This window comes from Argentina anserina, chromosome 2 (assembly GCF_933775445.1).
Source record: "Argentina anserina chromosome 2, drPotAnse1.1, whole genome shotgun sequence".
NCBI classification, from domain to species: Eukaryota; Viridiplantae; Streptophyta; class Magnoliopsida; order Rosales; family Rosaceae; genus Argentina; species Argentina anserina.
Genome location: NC_065873.1, coordinates 27218769 through 27235939, shown reverse-complemented (window position 1 = coordinate 27235939; position 17171 = coordinate 27218769). Strand labels below are relative to the sequence as shown.

The 17171-nt window shown below is 37.2% G+C and overlaps 3 protein-coding genes across 3 annotated transcripts; all 3 read left to right on the top strand.

Moving 5' to 3' along the window:
• The first annotated feature begins 2739 nt into the window (after positions 1-2739).
• On the top strand, positions 2740-3231 carry LOC126784300 (uncharacterized). Its single transcript, XM_050509770.1, has one exon. The coding sequence runs from the start codon at positions 2740-2742 to the stop codon at positions 3229-3231; it is 492 nt and encodes a 163-aa protein (XP_050365727.1).
• Positions 3232-5642: 2411 nt separating this feature from the next.
• Positions 5643-6260, top strand: LOC126784298 (uncharacterized). Its single transcript, XM_050509769.1, has 2 exons — positions 5643-5672; positions 5787-6260. The coding sequence occupies exons 1-2, from the start codon at positions 5643-5645 to the stop codon at positions 6258-6260; spliced, it is 504 nt and encodes a 167-aa protein (XP_050365726.1).
• Positions 6261-11368: 5108 nt separating this feature from the next.
• LOC126785513 (leucine-rich repeat receptor-like serine/threonine-protein kinase SKM1) lies at positions 11369-14952 on the top strand. Its single transcript, XM_050511232.1, has 3 exons — positions 11369-11457; positions 11614-14207; positions 14360-14952. The coding sequence occupies exons 2-3, from the start codon at positions 11654-11656 to the stop codon at positions 14704-14706; spliced, it is 2901 nt and encodes a 966-aa protein (XP_050367189.1). The 5' UTR covers positions 11369-11457; positions 11614-11653; the 3' UTR covers positions 14707-14952.
• The last annotated feature ends 2219 nt before the right edge of the window (positions 14953-17171 follow it).

Here is a 17171-nt window from a genome sequence, read left to right as displayed (position 1 = left end):
GTTGATAACCTGATACATGATGAAAATTACGTATTATTGAATGATATGAAGACCTATATATAGGCATTACATCACCTGAATCCTGCAGGATTCAGAGTCTTAATCTATTACAGAGATGCGAATTTATCTCTAACAAGAAATCTAATAAGACTAAGACACACATAAGGTTAGAATAATAATTCTTCCGGAACATTATTTAATATTCATGTGATCATAGAAGGCTCTTATATGGCTCCTCGATACATAACGGTTGTTTGCCATTGTGAAGGTCCACGACTCCACGTAAACAAAATAAAGACTAGGAAAATGATTTTTCGTCTGGTGAGAACAAGATGATAGGATTTTATGCTGCGTGCAATTTTCAATAACATGTTCAATGTCTATGCTAGACAGAAGGAAATGGGAGAAGGGCTCCAAGCTAGTCTTGATATGGAATAGGTAGTACTCGGTACGCAATGCTAAGCGAATCAAAGATAAGTTATTAGTCAAGGCATATCATATTTCGGGGAGGCTTTGGTTCCTTATTCTCAAATGGAATCAAATATTAAAATCTTCAAGGTTGGAAAAACTTGAATGTCAGTCTTGAAAAGGGAAACCAGAGACTTGGTGTTATCGATCTTACAATTTTTGCATTTTTTTAGCGTTATTGAGTTAACGAAAGTTTGCTTCAATGATGTCATCTCGCGCACAAATCAGTCGGCAATGCATGCAACGAGTGTGATAATGTACTTCTCTATCAAATGTCATGTTTATCTCTTTTATTAAGGGACATGTGCGAAACACGTGATAAAACATACAACAATGTGTCAAAAAAAGGTCTTATAAATAAATAGTGAGTTTCAATATCATAATGATAATTTTCTAAGTCTGAGTATCATTTCGTCTTGCCAAAGTTTGAGGACTAATGATGCTGAATGTTTTCTTTTTAACAATTTGAAATCCATGGATGTCCCTCCAAACGACTATATCTGGTTGAATTTTATGAGAGGCAGGTGCCCATCACCTCAACATTTCGAGCTTTGTTGGTTCTTAGAATGGTTTTCCTTTTATTGGCCAGCCCACATGTGAAGCCCGGTAACTTTCCTCTAGTTTTTTTCTTGTTTAGCAAATACTTCCTTTTGTTCTTTCTATTCTTCATTTCAATACAATTATACAAATCAGTAGCTATATAAGGTAGGCATGTAGCTACAGTGATTTTAGAAGGAGTTTGGTGATTTAAGAACTGAACATTAATTCTTCAAATGCCCATATCTTCTGATATATTTTGTTAATTATGAAGCAAATACTATACATTTGTTCGCTACTAATTTTGAACTAGCAATGTTTATCCCTTGGTTAGGGAAAGACGACGTTGTAACTTGTTATAAACTTAATTAGGTGAAAAAAAATGGTACAATGAACATGTAGGCTGATATGCAGAATGAGATAAGAAAACCAATCTCAAATACAGAAAAACATATTCACAGAGTAACAATCAAACATATGGGGTCACAACACTCACACGCTCATCAAAGATCTAGTACCACACTACTTCGAAAAACTTGACATCAGCTGGGATGTCACTTATTCTTATAAAGTTTTAGAGATTCCATCAGGTCATCGCTGATTTAGGTTTTCTAATTGGGTCTCAACTTTAACCGTTGTTCTCTCCCTCTGGCCAATGATACAGACACATTATATACGATAGACATATAATTACGTACTTTTCTTTGTATCCAAGATACTTGTGACTTCAATGTTATTTTTATCATCACCTTTCTTTTAAATTTTTTATGCTCATCGCTTTTTCACATGCATTTGGTTCTAGTTTTGATCTTTCTCGTGAAAATAGTTGAGTTGTTTAGATAACTCTCCATCATTTTAGGGATCAACCTAGGCATGCATATACTCGTCGATCGACATTATAATTAATTTTGTAACATCCTCTATTCCGATCCCAGTAGAGTGCTGGTCTGCTGGAAACAAAACCACATGTGTTCGATCGAATATGCTCGATTTTCGTGGTTACTTGGAGCTGGAGGTCACTATTACTTTCTTGTTCTAGGGTTTACTATCTCCATGCAAAAAACAATTAACTTTTGATTTGATAGCTTAGGTTTTCTAATTGCTTCTTTGCCCTTGATATAAACTACAACCTATACTTTAATGATTGATTAGCATTTCAAACTTTTAGCGTTTGATATAAAACTGGGAAAATATAAAAGAAAATATATCGATCAGCACTTCGAAGGAACCACTTCGAACTTTATAACCATTTTTGGTACTAAGTACAGTAAACCATACAGTTTGAACTCACACCCACATGGAGCAAAACCTGGAGCAAAACCACCTTAAGTTATGGTGTGCGGGGCTGACATGGGTATGAGGGAAACTGAAACCAGAAAGGAGAACAAAGCTGTTAGCTTTGCAATATTCATGAAATATCTTGCTTATTCAGGAATCAGGTCTCTCTCTCTCTCTCTCTCTCTCTCTCTCTCTCTCTCTCTCTCTCTCTCTCTGTGACTCACACCCACATTAATTGTTTCAGCTTACATGTTTGATCATGGTCCACATACACAAAGCATTTCGAGTCTTGGAGAGCAATATAAATCAGTCCCCAAGTCCTTGGTTTTTGAAACTCCAATTATCTCGAACCCTAGTCTAATGGCCCCTAACAGAGAAAACCACATGGGTTCCTACTCCAAGAGCAAGCCACCAATACTTCGAAGTAATAGTACTATACAAAGAACCAAATCCGAAATGTCGATAGAAGTTCTGAGCAAAGAGTTGGCCGCCATTGTCATTCACGATCACGACGAGAAGCCACTGCCGCCCATATCGGAAGTCGAAGAGGCCAAATGCGAGTGCTGCGGCCTGTCCGAGGAGTGCACGGCTGAGTACATTAATCGCGTCCGAAACCAGTTTTCGGGGAAGCTGATTTGCGGGCTGTGCGCTGAAGCCGTGAATGGAGAGATGGACAAGAATGGAGGCAAGAAGGAAGAGGCTGTGAATGAGCACATGAGTGCTTGCGTCAAGTTCAATAGGCTTGAGAGGGCGAACCCTGTTCTGTACCAAGCTGAAGCCATCAAAGAGATTTTGAGGAAGAGTAGTTCTACTGGCAGGTCCAAATCTATGAACTACAATAGTGGTGTTCAGAAGAACAATGGTAGTCTGGCGCGGAGCTCTAGTTGCATTCCGGCTATCACTGCCAGAGAAGTTGGTGATCAAGACGCTACTAAACCGAGCTACTAGAACTACGTCTGGAGTAAACGTACTGCTGCTCGATCATCTTTTCTGTACTGATTTATAGTGATATACACGTACAATATGTTCAGAATGATACTAGAGAGCCACAATATGACACCGAATTCAGCGATATAATTTTATATAGCATGACACGTCACCTAGTCATGTAATTAAAATAATCATAAAATATCATTTTAAATAAAACACCATCATATTTTTATTAATCCAATAGTTTTAATTTATTATAAAAATTCATTTCGCATAATAGATTTTTTTTCATATATACTCTAATCTTAATTAATAACTTATTTTATGTTACGATAGTAATAAAAGAAAATTTTCATCTTTCTGAAGACCTATATGTCAAGAACTTTTTCAAATTTAATACATGACTTTTCAATTTATTTATATTTACGAATGATATTAATGACTACAATTATCATATATTCTCTATCGAATCATTAATTAAATTACAAAAATCTGAAAAAATCTCTAACAAATTTATTGATGATAAAATAGTTTTATTTTAAAATATTTTTTTGCGCACACACAGACATATATTATTTCAAGCATACTTTCATAAATATTCAATTTTTTATTACATTTTGAAAGCATTATTGTGATGAAAATATAAAGGAAGAATAATCATGAAAATATTTTTTTAATAATAATCTAGAGTAATTTGATTAACAATAATCCGATTGTCTTTTTATATAAAAATAAAATTTTATAATTATTTTAATTGCTAACATGGAAAAATAATATGACATACCACATAAAATTATAGTGTGAAATTTGACACTATATATATTGTAGCGCTATATTATTTTCCATGATACTATATATGGCAGTAAGAACTATATAGCGGCCCACTACAGGACTATAGAGCCTGCAGATGTGCACTCGTAAGTTGTAATTGTAAATAATTAACTCTGGTCAGGGTTTACCTGAGACCTAGTTATATTAGGCATTCTTGTTTGTCTATACATTGCAAACTCCTGCTAATGCCGGCCAGATTTGCCATTTGGCAGCAAGTAATCTTTTCTTTCACTAATTTATGAGGAAGAAAAATTGTGAAAAAAAAAGAGAGAGCGATAAACTATTCTTGGACCTGAACCCTGAGGTGGACAACTTACAAAGCCCAATATATGTGTTAGCCCAAATCATGAGTCTCAATTCTCAGTAACGAGAAAAATGATCAAAATGTCGTAAAAATTAGCAAGCAAATACTTGAAGACCACAACTTTGCTGAGAGATCGAAATTTATCCTTAATGGATTGGTGTCTTAGTCTATCGTGGTGGGTTGTATTAAGTCTCGATACATTACTAAGTCGAGATCTTCTCAACATTATTACTTCAAAAGTTCTATCGGCCGGTGAGTTATTCTCCACGTCTTTGGTTTAGGGTTAGCTCTTGAAAATTGAAATTAACCAGATTTATGTAAGCATTTCTGTAGTATATATCAAGACTGGGGACCATTCTAATTCCAAAGTAGTCATCTTTTTCCTTGCATTGTGTTAATTAATCGGAACCTAAACTTGGGGACCATACTGAGTTTAGTATGTATGATCAACTTACATGGTTTATGGCTTTATGCATGCATTTGTTCCTTTTTAGGGTTTATATAACGATCATTAAGGGTTGAAATGATAAGCAAGTTTGGTTCTTTTGGTTTTCATACTGATGACCATAAACTTATGATATATATGCATCAACGGACTTGTAACCAGAAGGGATCGAGATCTGAGATAATTAATGTACAGGTTCAGAAGAATTCGAAGTTTCTATCATTATCAACTTCCTTATGGGTTCTTAAAAACTGATGGATTTCTGAAGAATTGTGTGTACAAACGTGATATAATTTACTCATATGCATGGCTACAGCTTCAGCTACACCCCTCCAAGAAATAAATAAAAGTTCAATTTCAAATGAATCACAAGTTAATTGCATATATTTTCAATCCTTGTCTATCGTTTGTCCTTTTCATTTATTCATATTTATTTCTAATTAAACAAGTTCGGATCGATCCGCTCGAGCAATTTGCAACACGAGCCGATTACAAGTGACCATGCAATTTGCAAATTAATTTCTTTGCAACAATCTAAAGGTTTGCAATTTGCACATCAACAGCATTGAAAGTGTAACAAAAAGGTGAAACTATCACTACATATACATATATATCAGTCTGTAAAGTGCTCTATCTTCAAGCATGCATGAGACGTACTGCAAGAAAACTTCTCCAAGCCAGCTTTCACACTATAGCAAACACTCATCTATGAAAAAAAAAATTAAGGTGATAATCCGCATCTTCACGGCGTCACCTAGTATATAAATACAAGCACTAGTCATCAACCTTCAACAGAAACTATACCATCTTTACCACTACATCATCATGATCAGTTGCCTCGTAGCTAATATGGTAAGGGCAGCATCAGATATCGACCAAGTCTCTACTTACGAGCACAAATACAATATATCTTGTTTGTTTTGGTTCTTCTAGTTTTTATTCTGATGACTGCACGTACTAATCTCTCTGTTTTATACGCATGCATGCGCGCAGAATGATCAAGGGCTTCTCCGAAGGACAAGTTCTGATGTGTCTGTCGAAATCATAGGCAATCTTAAGAGGGAATTGGGAATCTTTAGCAGCAGCAAGAATAATAATCTTAGCACGATTGATGAGGTGAAGCAAGCAGAATGTGAATGCTGTGGGATGAAAGAGGAATGCACGCAGGCCTACATAGCCAAAGTTGAGGATTCCTTCTCAGGAAAATGGGTTTGTGGGCTCTGTTCTGAAGCTGTGAAAGAAAGAATGAAAAGATCAGCTCAGAAATCGATTGCCATTGAAGAAGCTGTGAGCTCTCACAGGGATGTATGCCAGAAATTTAACAATACCAGACTAAATCCCAAGCTATCCTTAACATTTGCAATGAGGGACATAGCGAAACGAAGCGAGGAGAGCAGAATTTCCAGGAACTCGTCATGCACGCCCAAGCTTACACGAAGAAGTAGCTGTGTTCCAAGGATTAAGTAATCGGTCTCGGTTGATAAGATAGGTTTGTAATGCTCTCTAATTTCTATATATTAAATAATGTTATATGAACTTATATCGTGATAGTGTTAGTTTAGATTAATGTCTGTATGAATGTATCATATATAACATGAACTAATTTTGAATATACGTACGTTGTATTTTCTCAATTCTCGGTAATCAGGATCGCACATTCTTTACTCCAAATCTCGAGTCATATAAATTGCTTCGATCAATTTAATAAGGAATCTTGGTAAAATGGTTCAATAAGATCCATCTACATTTTCCCGACAACTTAGATGTAAGAAAATAAAGATAACAGAAATACTGCATTCCATCTCTTTCTAATACCAGAAACCAAGCGTTTGTTATAATAAGGTTACATGTTGTCCATCAGCTACCAACTGAACCGATTTAAAAATTATGCCAATTGCCAAAACTGAACATTTGGTAAACCTAATTACCTGCCTAAACTGACAAACATTGTTGTAAACCTAGCTGACAATGAACGAGTTAATGGAACTAATATCCAGTGTGACTCGTTGAAATGCGTTCAAGGATATTGCTTGATATATTATGTGTAACTCAAAGTACGTATATGATTAATGGGATAAGCTAGCTAGCTGGCCAGCAGCTAGTCCGAGCAACTAACGAAGTCGAGCCAGACTCCAACTGTTAGTTCTAAATGCCTGCGTGCATATTAGCCTGACTACGTACCTAGCTAGTTATATATACTTCGTTTTGGTCTTTGTTATGGATGGACCTTAAGCTAGTCGTAGCCGCTAGGACTCATAGTTGAAGACTGATGGTTCATATACACATCACGAGTTGGTGCAAAATCTCATTTAGCATGTGAGTTGCAAACGTGCGATGCAATTTACTTTACGATTTGAATGAGACCATATGAACCAAAATAATTTGGAACAGGATTACATTTGAAAGTATCTCCCCATTTAAAACTGGCCGTGTCCGATCCGGCCATTACCAAATAAAGCATGCATGGATGCACCAGGCTAGTTAATTAATTAGCTCTACGACTAATTTAGAAACTGATAGGCTACTAATCATCCGAAACAAATCCTGGCCGGTTACTAGTGGTTAATATATATTATATATATATATATATATATATATATTATAAAGCTTCTTGGTTGTAGATGTCCACACCAACGGTTTTAGTGCGTAATTCTATTTTTGCACAATTTTTAGATCAAATTTCTTTATCTCTATCTTCTAGTATCTATATAATATTGTGTAAATTATTTCTGCAAAATTTCAGCTAAATTAGTAATCATTAAAACCCTCAAAATTGTGTTTTTCTGTTATAAACATGAACAGTTTAAATCTCACATAATTCAGTTCGTTCATTTGTTTTTAGAATTTGAAGGTCTTAACGATTACTAAATTGGTTGTAATTTTGCACAGATGATCGACACAATATTATTTAGATACTAGACGGTGAAGATGAGAAAATTTGATCGAAAAATGGTGCAAAAATGGAAAATCCGCACCAAAATCATTGGTGCGGACGTCTACATTTGAGAAATCAATGAAATAACAGAGTAAAGCTCTAATTCCGGCACACTTTTTGGTCAAATTTTTTCATCTCAAGTGATTCAATATTTAAGTATGTTATTCAAGATCAGCTCTACAAATTAAGTTTCATCCAATTTGACAATGGTTAAGGTATTGAAATTAGATTAAATTAATGAACGAATTAAAACGGTTCAACGTGAACTATTCGTGTAAGTATCAAATTTAAATGCTCAAACTACTGTCAAATTGGATGAAACTTTGTAGAGATAATGTTGAATAATATACCTAAATATTGAATCATTCAAGATGAAAAAAATTGATCGAAAAGTGTGCCGGAATTAGAACTTCACTATGTAATTTCATAGTGAAGTTTCACTCTAAATATACTATATATATATATATATTAACAATAAGTCGATAATTAACATTCTAAAAAGTTTGAAGTGATCAAATCAATCACCGACCACGACCTTAGGAAACCCGACTTTACCTATATATATATAGGAAAATTTTCAAGTGCGGACGTCAGTACCTTATATAAGGTACGGATTCGCCGATCCCGTATGTGCCAGCGGAGCTCCATCGGCGACTCACGGCGGTCGAAATTGCGAAATCGCCGCAATCTGTCCATAAACTTGATTTTTACAAATTTCGGCTGCCGTGAGTTGCCGGTAGAACTCCGACCGACACAGACGGAATCGCCGAGAAGATGGGTAGTGCGGCTATGCTTGTGCGCTCCGCCGTTGTGGCCTGGTGTCGCCGGACACGGGATGTCCGCACTTGAAAAGCCTTTTATATATATATTTGCCATTTGATGCATATTTTGGATCAAATTTTATAATTAAGCGGCTCCATAACCTAGGTTAATCAAAACTCTAGTGGACCAGTATTCTGCCCGACATTTGCAGTCCACATTACCATTAAAAACCTGTACTTTATGAGGAAAAGATGAACGAAGCTAGGTACTGAGATTAACAAGTGCAAGCAAAAGTTGTCAATAATAGACATTAATTAGTTAATTACATGAGCAGAGAATGATTAAAGTTCCGACTAAGTGAATGAACTGGGCCATTAACTATATGAACATGAAGCCCTACAAATTTCAAAAGAGATTCAGACCCTTATTCAAGGGAAATGGGTCGGGTAGCTAGCAATCTCCTCGTCATGCATATCTCACTAATCTCAGTCAATTAGTTAATCGATCACCAATTATCCGTATAATAAATTATTATAAAAACTGTGAATATGGAATGTATGTGATCAAAAGTTGTACACATTTATTTGTATAAGTCAAAACATACACCTAGTTTTGGACTATAATATTGGAGCTCCTCAATTAGGCTTTACAGCATAATGGCATAAATGTGCTTTTCAATGATAGTATTATTTCCAAAGAGGATGATGAACTGAACTAATAATCAAATATCCTTATACTTTATCATACGTTAGAAGATCAACTAACATGGTCACATCCAAGTAGTGGATGATGAGGAGATTAAGTGTATGTATCTGATCAATTAGCGTTAAGTTTGATTAATGTTACCCGAAGGGGTTTAGAAGTGAATTGTCTTATGCTGGCTGATGCTCTGTGTCTACGGTTTACCAGCTCGTCTAGCACTTGCCATTTCTCCGCACTAACCCCGCCTCCTTTCAAGACTAAGTATTGAAAGAGGATTCAGACTCATATTTTCTAGTGGAAAATATATAGTGGGGAAAAGTCACACACTCGCTCACACTCATAGGTAATATTCCATTGATATAATCAGTTTTGATTTGCATATGTACGTATATACTCTTGATTTTATAAGAAGTGATCCGTGACTAATCCATGCGTAAATGAGAGATATCCCTAGCTCTAGATCTATACTTGCTTTGAAGTCTAAGGAAACATACAAGGCATAGTAATGTTTCAAAATACAAGAGGCCTTTTGTGTTTGGTCATATATGCAAAGCATACAGGTAAAGTTTCGCGATAGAGATCGAAGTGGGGAGAGATAGCTGGGACTGGAGTGAGTATTATTGAAGAACCCTAGAAAATTAATGGAGATGAGGAAAGCATGCTGGTAATGACAGAGACCACACACTGTATATTCCTTCGAGAAAGGAGACTCTCTCTGGGTCCCCGATATAATATACAAGGGAAAAGGGCATTTTTGCGCACGAGCACTACCACTACCTCCTTACCCTAGCCAGTTTATTATTACTGTGCAGCAAAGACATTCACGTACCTTTCTCTTTTCTTCAACTCATGTCGATCGTTCTTCATTCTTTCATTTCTGATTTCTCTACTTTCAATTGCGCGCCTTATTCTCTTTCACTCTAAGGCCTCCTTCAGTTTTAGCGCCACGACTGTTGTACTCTCACTCTCTCACTCTGCACTACTCTGCACAGTGCAGCTAGCTGTAGCTAAAAGTATAATTTCTTTCTCCAAATTATTTTCTCTCGCTATCTCAAGCAGATGACTGAGAGGAGAATCCTAGAGAATTATCAAAAGGTAGAATACTCCAAACAAAAGGGTTGGAGAATAATGCTGCTTTTTTCATGCAGCGCAGCTTCATCATCATTATTATGATCAGCTTCTCTCTCTCTGTAGCCACAAAGTTTCATTTGCTAGCTTCTCTACTAGAACTATTTTCAAGCGCCATTCATTCCAGCATGTGTATGCACACGATCGAGAGTGAGCAAGATAGCTTTCCAAGAATAGTTTTTGACTGTTAATTTATATTAAGTTTGCCCATCATTTTGTTTGACAAAAGTGAGAAAGTATTTTAGAAACAATGACGAAACAAGAAGCTTAGTCTGTGAAAATCCAACAATGATTACTGAAACTCCAACTAAGCGTACGTTTGAATGGATTTGAAGCAATGAATTATAATTCTGTGGTTGCCTTAGGGGGAGAGAGAGAGAGAGAGAGAGAGAGAGAGAGAGAGAGAGAGAGAGAGAGAGAGAGAGAGAGAGTTCTGTCTGAATATATATTTGACTATTGGCTGAATAACAGATCTTGCAATTAGAATCATAAAAGAAAGGGGGCAAAATTATAATTTAGAGGGGGGTTTCCACACATCAAAGTTAAAGTTTAAGGGTGTGTTCATCACATCTGTTATTGTTCCTTAGCCCCTCCGTTACCGGGAATAAAAAACTCCCACTTCTTGTCCTTGTGATTTCTATTATAGCTACTATGTTGTTTAACATATGACATATTAATTCATATGCATTTCTCGTATCTAACGCAAAAAAAAAAGATCACTTCAAAATTTACTTTACCGAAAGAAATTACACGTGAGAAATTTTGGAAGTCTTTCAACGGCTACACAATCTTGTCATTATGGCTTGGAGCCAGTCAATTAGTCAAAAAGAGCATTTTAGCAAATAACCCGACAAAATCAGAGGCTTTTTTCCAACATCTGTCCCTGTTTTCCTTTCAATCGTTCGTGTTCAAACATCATTCTGAAGAAAGTGAAGGTCCCATATCGTAATTATCTGCAACTTCCGTCCCCATTCCAGGATCTTAATTTTACATCTATTTAAGCCCACAAACATCCCACATACACAATCACCCTACTAACCCTATACATCAATTACTAGTTCTTATCTAAATCTTCCTCACCTACTAGTGAAATCTTCACCTCTTTCAACCAGCAAAAGCCCCCATTATGAGCTTCAGGCATGTTGCAGACATCTTACCCCATCTTGAACTTCAGCTTTATTTATTCAGATTTCGAATATATATTACTGCATGTGGTAGCTCATTATTTGTTTTTGTTTTACTATATTTTCCAAGTTTTATGTTGACCAATTTTGGTTTACTCCCTGGTTTCAGTGCTTAATTCTACGTGGATGCTATAAAATTTGAGCTGAAGATGGCGAAGAAACCTCGAAGCACTAGTCTCATATCTTGCATGTTGATCATCATTTTCTCAATCATCTCATATCGTAGCTATGCTTTGGTTGATTATGATGATCGGGCTGAAGTTGAACTTCTATTGTCCTTCAAGGCTGCCGTCGTCCACGACCCTTCACACTCCCTCTCAAGCTGGAGCAACTCCACGGCAAAAAATCTATGCAATTGGCACGGCGTTTCATGTATTGGTGGTGGTGTCAACTCGTCGCACGTCAACGCCATCGATCTCTCTGGAAGAAACATCTCTGGCAGATTATCGTCTTCACTATTTCACTTGTCACTCCTAGAAAAAATCGACCTCTCCAACAATCAGCTACAAGGCCAAGTTCCTCATGATGCATTCACCAGCTCAAGTTCCATTCGACATCTCAATCTCAGCAACAATAACCTAACCGGTCAAATCCCACAAGGTTCACTTGCGGGTATGGAGACACTGGACTTGTGTAACAACATGATTTCGGGAAATATACCCGAAAGCATTGGTTCGTTCTCCAGCTTGAAGTTTCTTGATCTTGGTGGTAATCTTTTAGCAGGAGAAATTCCAATTTCCATGTCAAATATGGCTAACTTGGAGTACTTGACCTTGGCTTCGAACCAACTAACTGGCAAAGTTCCGAGCCAGTTAGGCCAAGTCAGGAACTTGAAGTTGATATACTTGGGCTACAACAATCTCTCCGGTGAAATCCCGCAAGAGATTGGTAAGCTTGCTGCTTTGAATCATCTTGATCTTGTTTTCAACAATCTCACCGGCAAAATCCCGGATTCTCTAGGAAACCTTACTGAGCTCCATTATCTCTTCCTCTACGGAAACAAGCTCACAGGTCCACTTCCTGAATCCATTTTTGGTCTCCGGAAGCTTGTCTCACTTGATCTTAGTGAGAATTATCTTTCGAGTGAAATTTCTGAAGCTATCAGTCAGCTACAGAAACTTGAAATTCTTCATCTTTTCGCAAACAACTTTGCCGGAAAGATTCCAAAATCCCTTGCTTCCTTGCCTCGTCTGCAAGTCCTTCAGCTGTGGTCGAACAAGTTCTCAGGGGAGATTCCGGATGATCTTGGAAAGCAGAGCAATCTCACTGTTGTAGATTTATCTACAAACTACCTCACCGGAATAGTACCCGATTCCCTATGCTACTCGGGGAAACTTTTCAAACTCATTCTCTTTTCCAATTCTCTTGAAGGTGATTTCACAAAAAGTCTGGCTTCTTGCAAGAGCTTAGGCCGAGTTCGAGTTCAAAACAACCGGCTCTCCGGTGAAATATCAGCCGATTTTGTACAGCTTCCGTTTGTGTACTTCTTGGATGTCTCGGGCAATAATATTTCCGGGAGAATTGATAACAAAAAGTGGGATCTGCCTTCACTTCAAATGCTGAATATCGCGAGAAATAGGCTTTTCGGCAACTTACCGGAGTCCTTCGGCAGCGACAAGCTCGAGAACTTAGACTTGTCTGAAAATCATTTATCGGGAAATATCTCCTTGAATTTCAGGAACTTATCGGAGCTGATGCAGTTAAAGCTTTCTCAAAACAAATTCTCCGGTACCATCCCTCAACAATTGTCTTCGTGTCAAAAACTCGTGAGCCTAGACCTCAGCCGCAACCAGCTTATCGGCACAATTCCGATCAGCCTCTCTGAGATGCCAGTTCTTGGACAGCTTGATTTATCCCATAACCAACTTTCCGGCGTAATTCCACCAAACCTAGGCGTGATCATGTCGCTTGTTCAAGTGAACATTTCTCACAACCACCTTCATGGAAACTTGCCTTCTACAGGAGCATTTCTTGCCATAAATGCGAGCTCGGTGGCCGGGAACAACCTTTGTGGCGGCGACACCACGACTGGTTTGCCACCATGCAAGCGGAAAAGCGTAAGAAACAACTCCACGTGGTGGTTTATTCTCACTTGCTTTCTCGTTGCTTTAGCTGCTTTTGGCGTTGCTGGTTTTGTCGTTGTTTACATTCGGAGACGAAAGGATTTGGAGCTTAAAACTGTGGACAGTGAAGATGAAATTTGGAAAGTGCAATTCTTTGAGCCTAAAATTTCAAGATCAGTTTCAGTAGAGGATATTTTGTCAGCAGCTAAACAGAGTAATGTCATTTCAATTGGCAACAAAGGTGCACAATTTGTTGTAAAAGAGGATGCTGTGAATTCTATTTCACCAACATTTTGGTCTAAACTGGCGGAATTCGGACACCTTCAGCATCCCAACATTATCCGGTTGATCGGAATATGCCAATCTGAAAAGAGCACATATGTCATTCACGAATATTGCGAAGGGAAAGCATTGTGTCAAATTTTGAGGAATGTGAACTGGGAGCAACGACGGAAGATTGCCGTTGGGATCGCAAGAGCTCTACGGTTCTTGCACGTCTCTTGCTCTCCGAGTGTGGTCATAGGTTGTGTGTCTCCTGAGAAAGTAATCGTTGACGCAAAAGATGAGCCTCGTCTTTGGTTGAGTATTCCCCTTCTCAGAGACTCCAAGGGTTTTGTTTCTTCTGCATATATTGCTCCAGGTACTTCTCGCTATTCTTTATCGACGTTTACTGTAATATATATGTTTATCCAAATATTCGTTCTTCGTACATTACTAGCATGAGATATCAGACTACATGCTCTTAAGTCTTAACTGCATGCAGTTCTATAACTTCATTGTGTATGTTTGCAGAAGTTAAAGAAAGCAAAGACTTCACCGAGAAAAGTGACATCTATGGTTTTGGTTTAGTCCTCATCGAATTACTGACCGGAAAATGCCCCGCCGACATAGAGTTGGGTGGACACGAGAGCATTGTTCAGTGGGCAAGGTATTGCTACTCGGATTGCCATCTTGATATGTGGACCGACCAGATGATCCGAGGGCACGTATTGAAGAATCAGAATGAAATTGTTGAAATCATGAACCTAGCCCTGCACTGTACTGCTGGTGACCCCATGGCTAGACCATCTGCAAATGAACTATACAAAACCCTAGACTCTGTAAGGAAGACAAATTCTTGTGTTGCAGTAAACTTATAGTTTCTTCACCTTTTTGATAATTTCGTAAGCATAGATTTGTGTCCACCCTTTTCGTCTTAATTTCATTGGGTTTTCTGGTATCATAAGAATGTGTTAATTAATTAATTAATTATCACCTTTTGCTGTATTTGTAACATAAGGTGCTAATTAATTGTTACATGTGTATTATTGTTTGATGGCATGGTATGTGCATTGAACATACTATACCGATCGATCGAGTGTAAAATTGTAGATATATAAGGTTGTTACTGGTCAAATGTTACCTGGATTCTATGGTTGTATATGAATTTTCATTGAGTATTAGTTAATTGTAAACAAACATGGCATAACTTCAAAATCTTGTCGATGAGATCCAAAAGAAGAAGAAAAGGTGATGAATTAGAGGTGATAAGTGGGCCAAAAACCCGAGTACCGCACGGCCCGATCCATTAAAAACTGATCCGGCTCGAGTCTGTTATTGAAACGGTGCGGGCTGAGTTTAGATATTTTAGCTTATAGGCCATGTCTGATATGACCCATGCACGATAAATTTATGGGCTGACCCGTTAAATATATAATTTTATATTATTTATATAAATATTAAACCTTATACATATAAATCTCTTGATTATTTCATTATTTTAATTTCATTATATAAAAAATATCATCAAAGTAGTGATAAAAACGTTTGGACATATATATGCAACGTTTTATAAATAAGATTATTAAATATGTTATAGTATTTTATTTATTTTACTATTATAATAAATAGTTATAGAAAGCAAATATTTTAATTTTTTTAATGTTAATTAAGTCTTATAATGCTAATGGGCCAGGCCGATCTGCTTTTTGGCCCGGCACGGTCCCGACATAAGCTTGGGCTATGAGCCGGACCAAGTTTAATATGCTCGAGTCCGACACGAAAAATAAATATATCGGCTCAAACACGACACATGTACAATTTTGACCCGGTTAAAATGGTATGAGCCGGCCAGCCCGTTTGCCACCTCTGGATGAATAATAGCTAGATTAGATGTTTGAGCTTCGACTATGCAATAGTAGTCCTTTTTTTTTTTTGCAAGAGATCAATTAATGGAAATGGGACCATTGATAATCTAGTTATATCGTGGGATAGTTTTTCTTTCTTTCAAACTTTCCCTTAGTGAAAGAATAAATCTCCAATCGCATGTGTAAAAACGATCGGTATCATTCTTACGACCTAGCTAGCATTCGTACACAAAAAAAAGTTTGGGAAGTTGGATGATAACAATCCAAGAGTACCTTTTTTGGTCTTTCATTAATGATCTTTTGACCTAAGCTACTATATATTTAGCATTGCATCACTGTTCTGTGATTTTCCTTTTGAGATTTCCCTGCATGCAATATACTTTAGTGAGTTTAGTCATAGACATATATAGCCACAGAGAAACTGTGGCGACTGAAAGGTCGTGATCAGTGAGTTAGGTCAAGAACAAACAAACACAACGGGGCCAATTAATAAGGACAACGTATCTCTGATCGATGGCGCCAAGACGATTTTATTTGCTTTGTTCTATTGTCGGACATTCTTTTGCAATAGGAACAAGGCCAAAAGAACAATTTGTATACAGTCAGGCACAAAGCTGCAGAGCTCTATATGTCTACGTACGTGTATAAGATCAGCAGGCTAATTATAGACAATGAAGAAGCAAACCTTTTCCCTTTTTCCTCACACTCCAATATCAGTTGTCTCTACCTTATTCTTTACGATCAGTGGTCACTGGTGTTAATTTGCAATACTATAATTAAGCATGGGTAATGAAGTATTAGTACGTAAAACTCTGGGTTCTGATATATTGATATTGATGATTGTATTTCTGTTCAAGCAGTACTTAATTATCAATTATCTTGTTGAGTGTTGCGTCTAAAGAAGAAGATCTAGTGCATGTTCAGAACTTCAGATCAGTCTGTCTCCAATCTGCAGGGTCATGAAGCACCAATTGTTCTTGTGACCTACCTTTCCTTTTACGTTGTAATCATGTTGTTTAATCAACTAAGTAAGGGTTTTAAGTAATTATTTCGTCTTTTAATTTGTTATACGCACTCCTATTGGCTAGATCGCTCTAACGAGCAATGATGAAAGTGATGGACGAGACCCTTTTCCTTTTGTACTCTCTATCAGAAGCTCGCAGATGTACTCATGATGATCCATAAGTTAGCTAGGTTACGTTAAAATAGTTAGAAGATTCCATGGTTGAATATGAGTCTAAACACATGAGTTTAAACTTGCTAGCTGACATTTTCATGAGGACCAAATTCATACATATCACAGCTCAGTTTTTGATGGCATATCGATCATATATTTGAAACAATTGATGCCTTTCGTCTCAAAAGCCTCGAGATCTCAATGATGGCAATTCTTAATTGGAGACCATGCGTACTCTCTTTAGTTTGGCTTTCTCTGTTCTTTCTTTCTTTCCAATTCAAAAGGCCGGCTCCTTTTACTA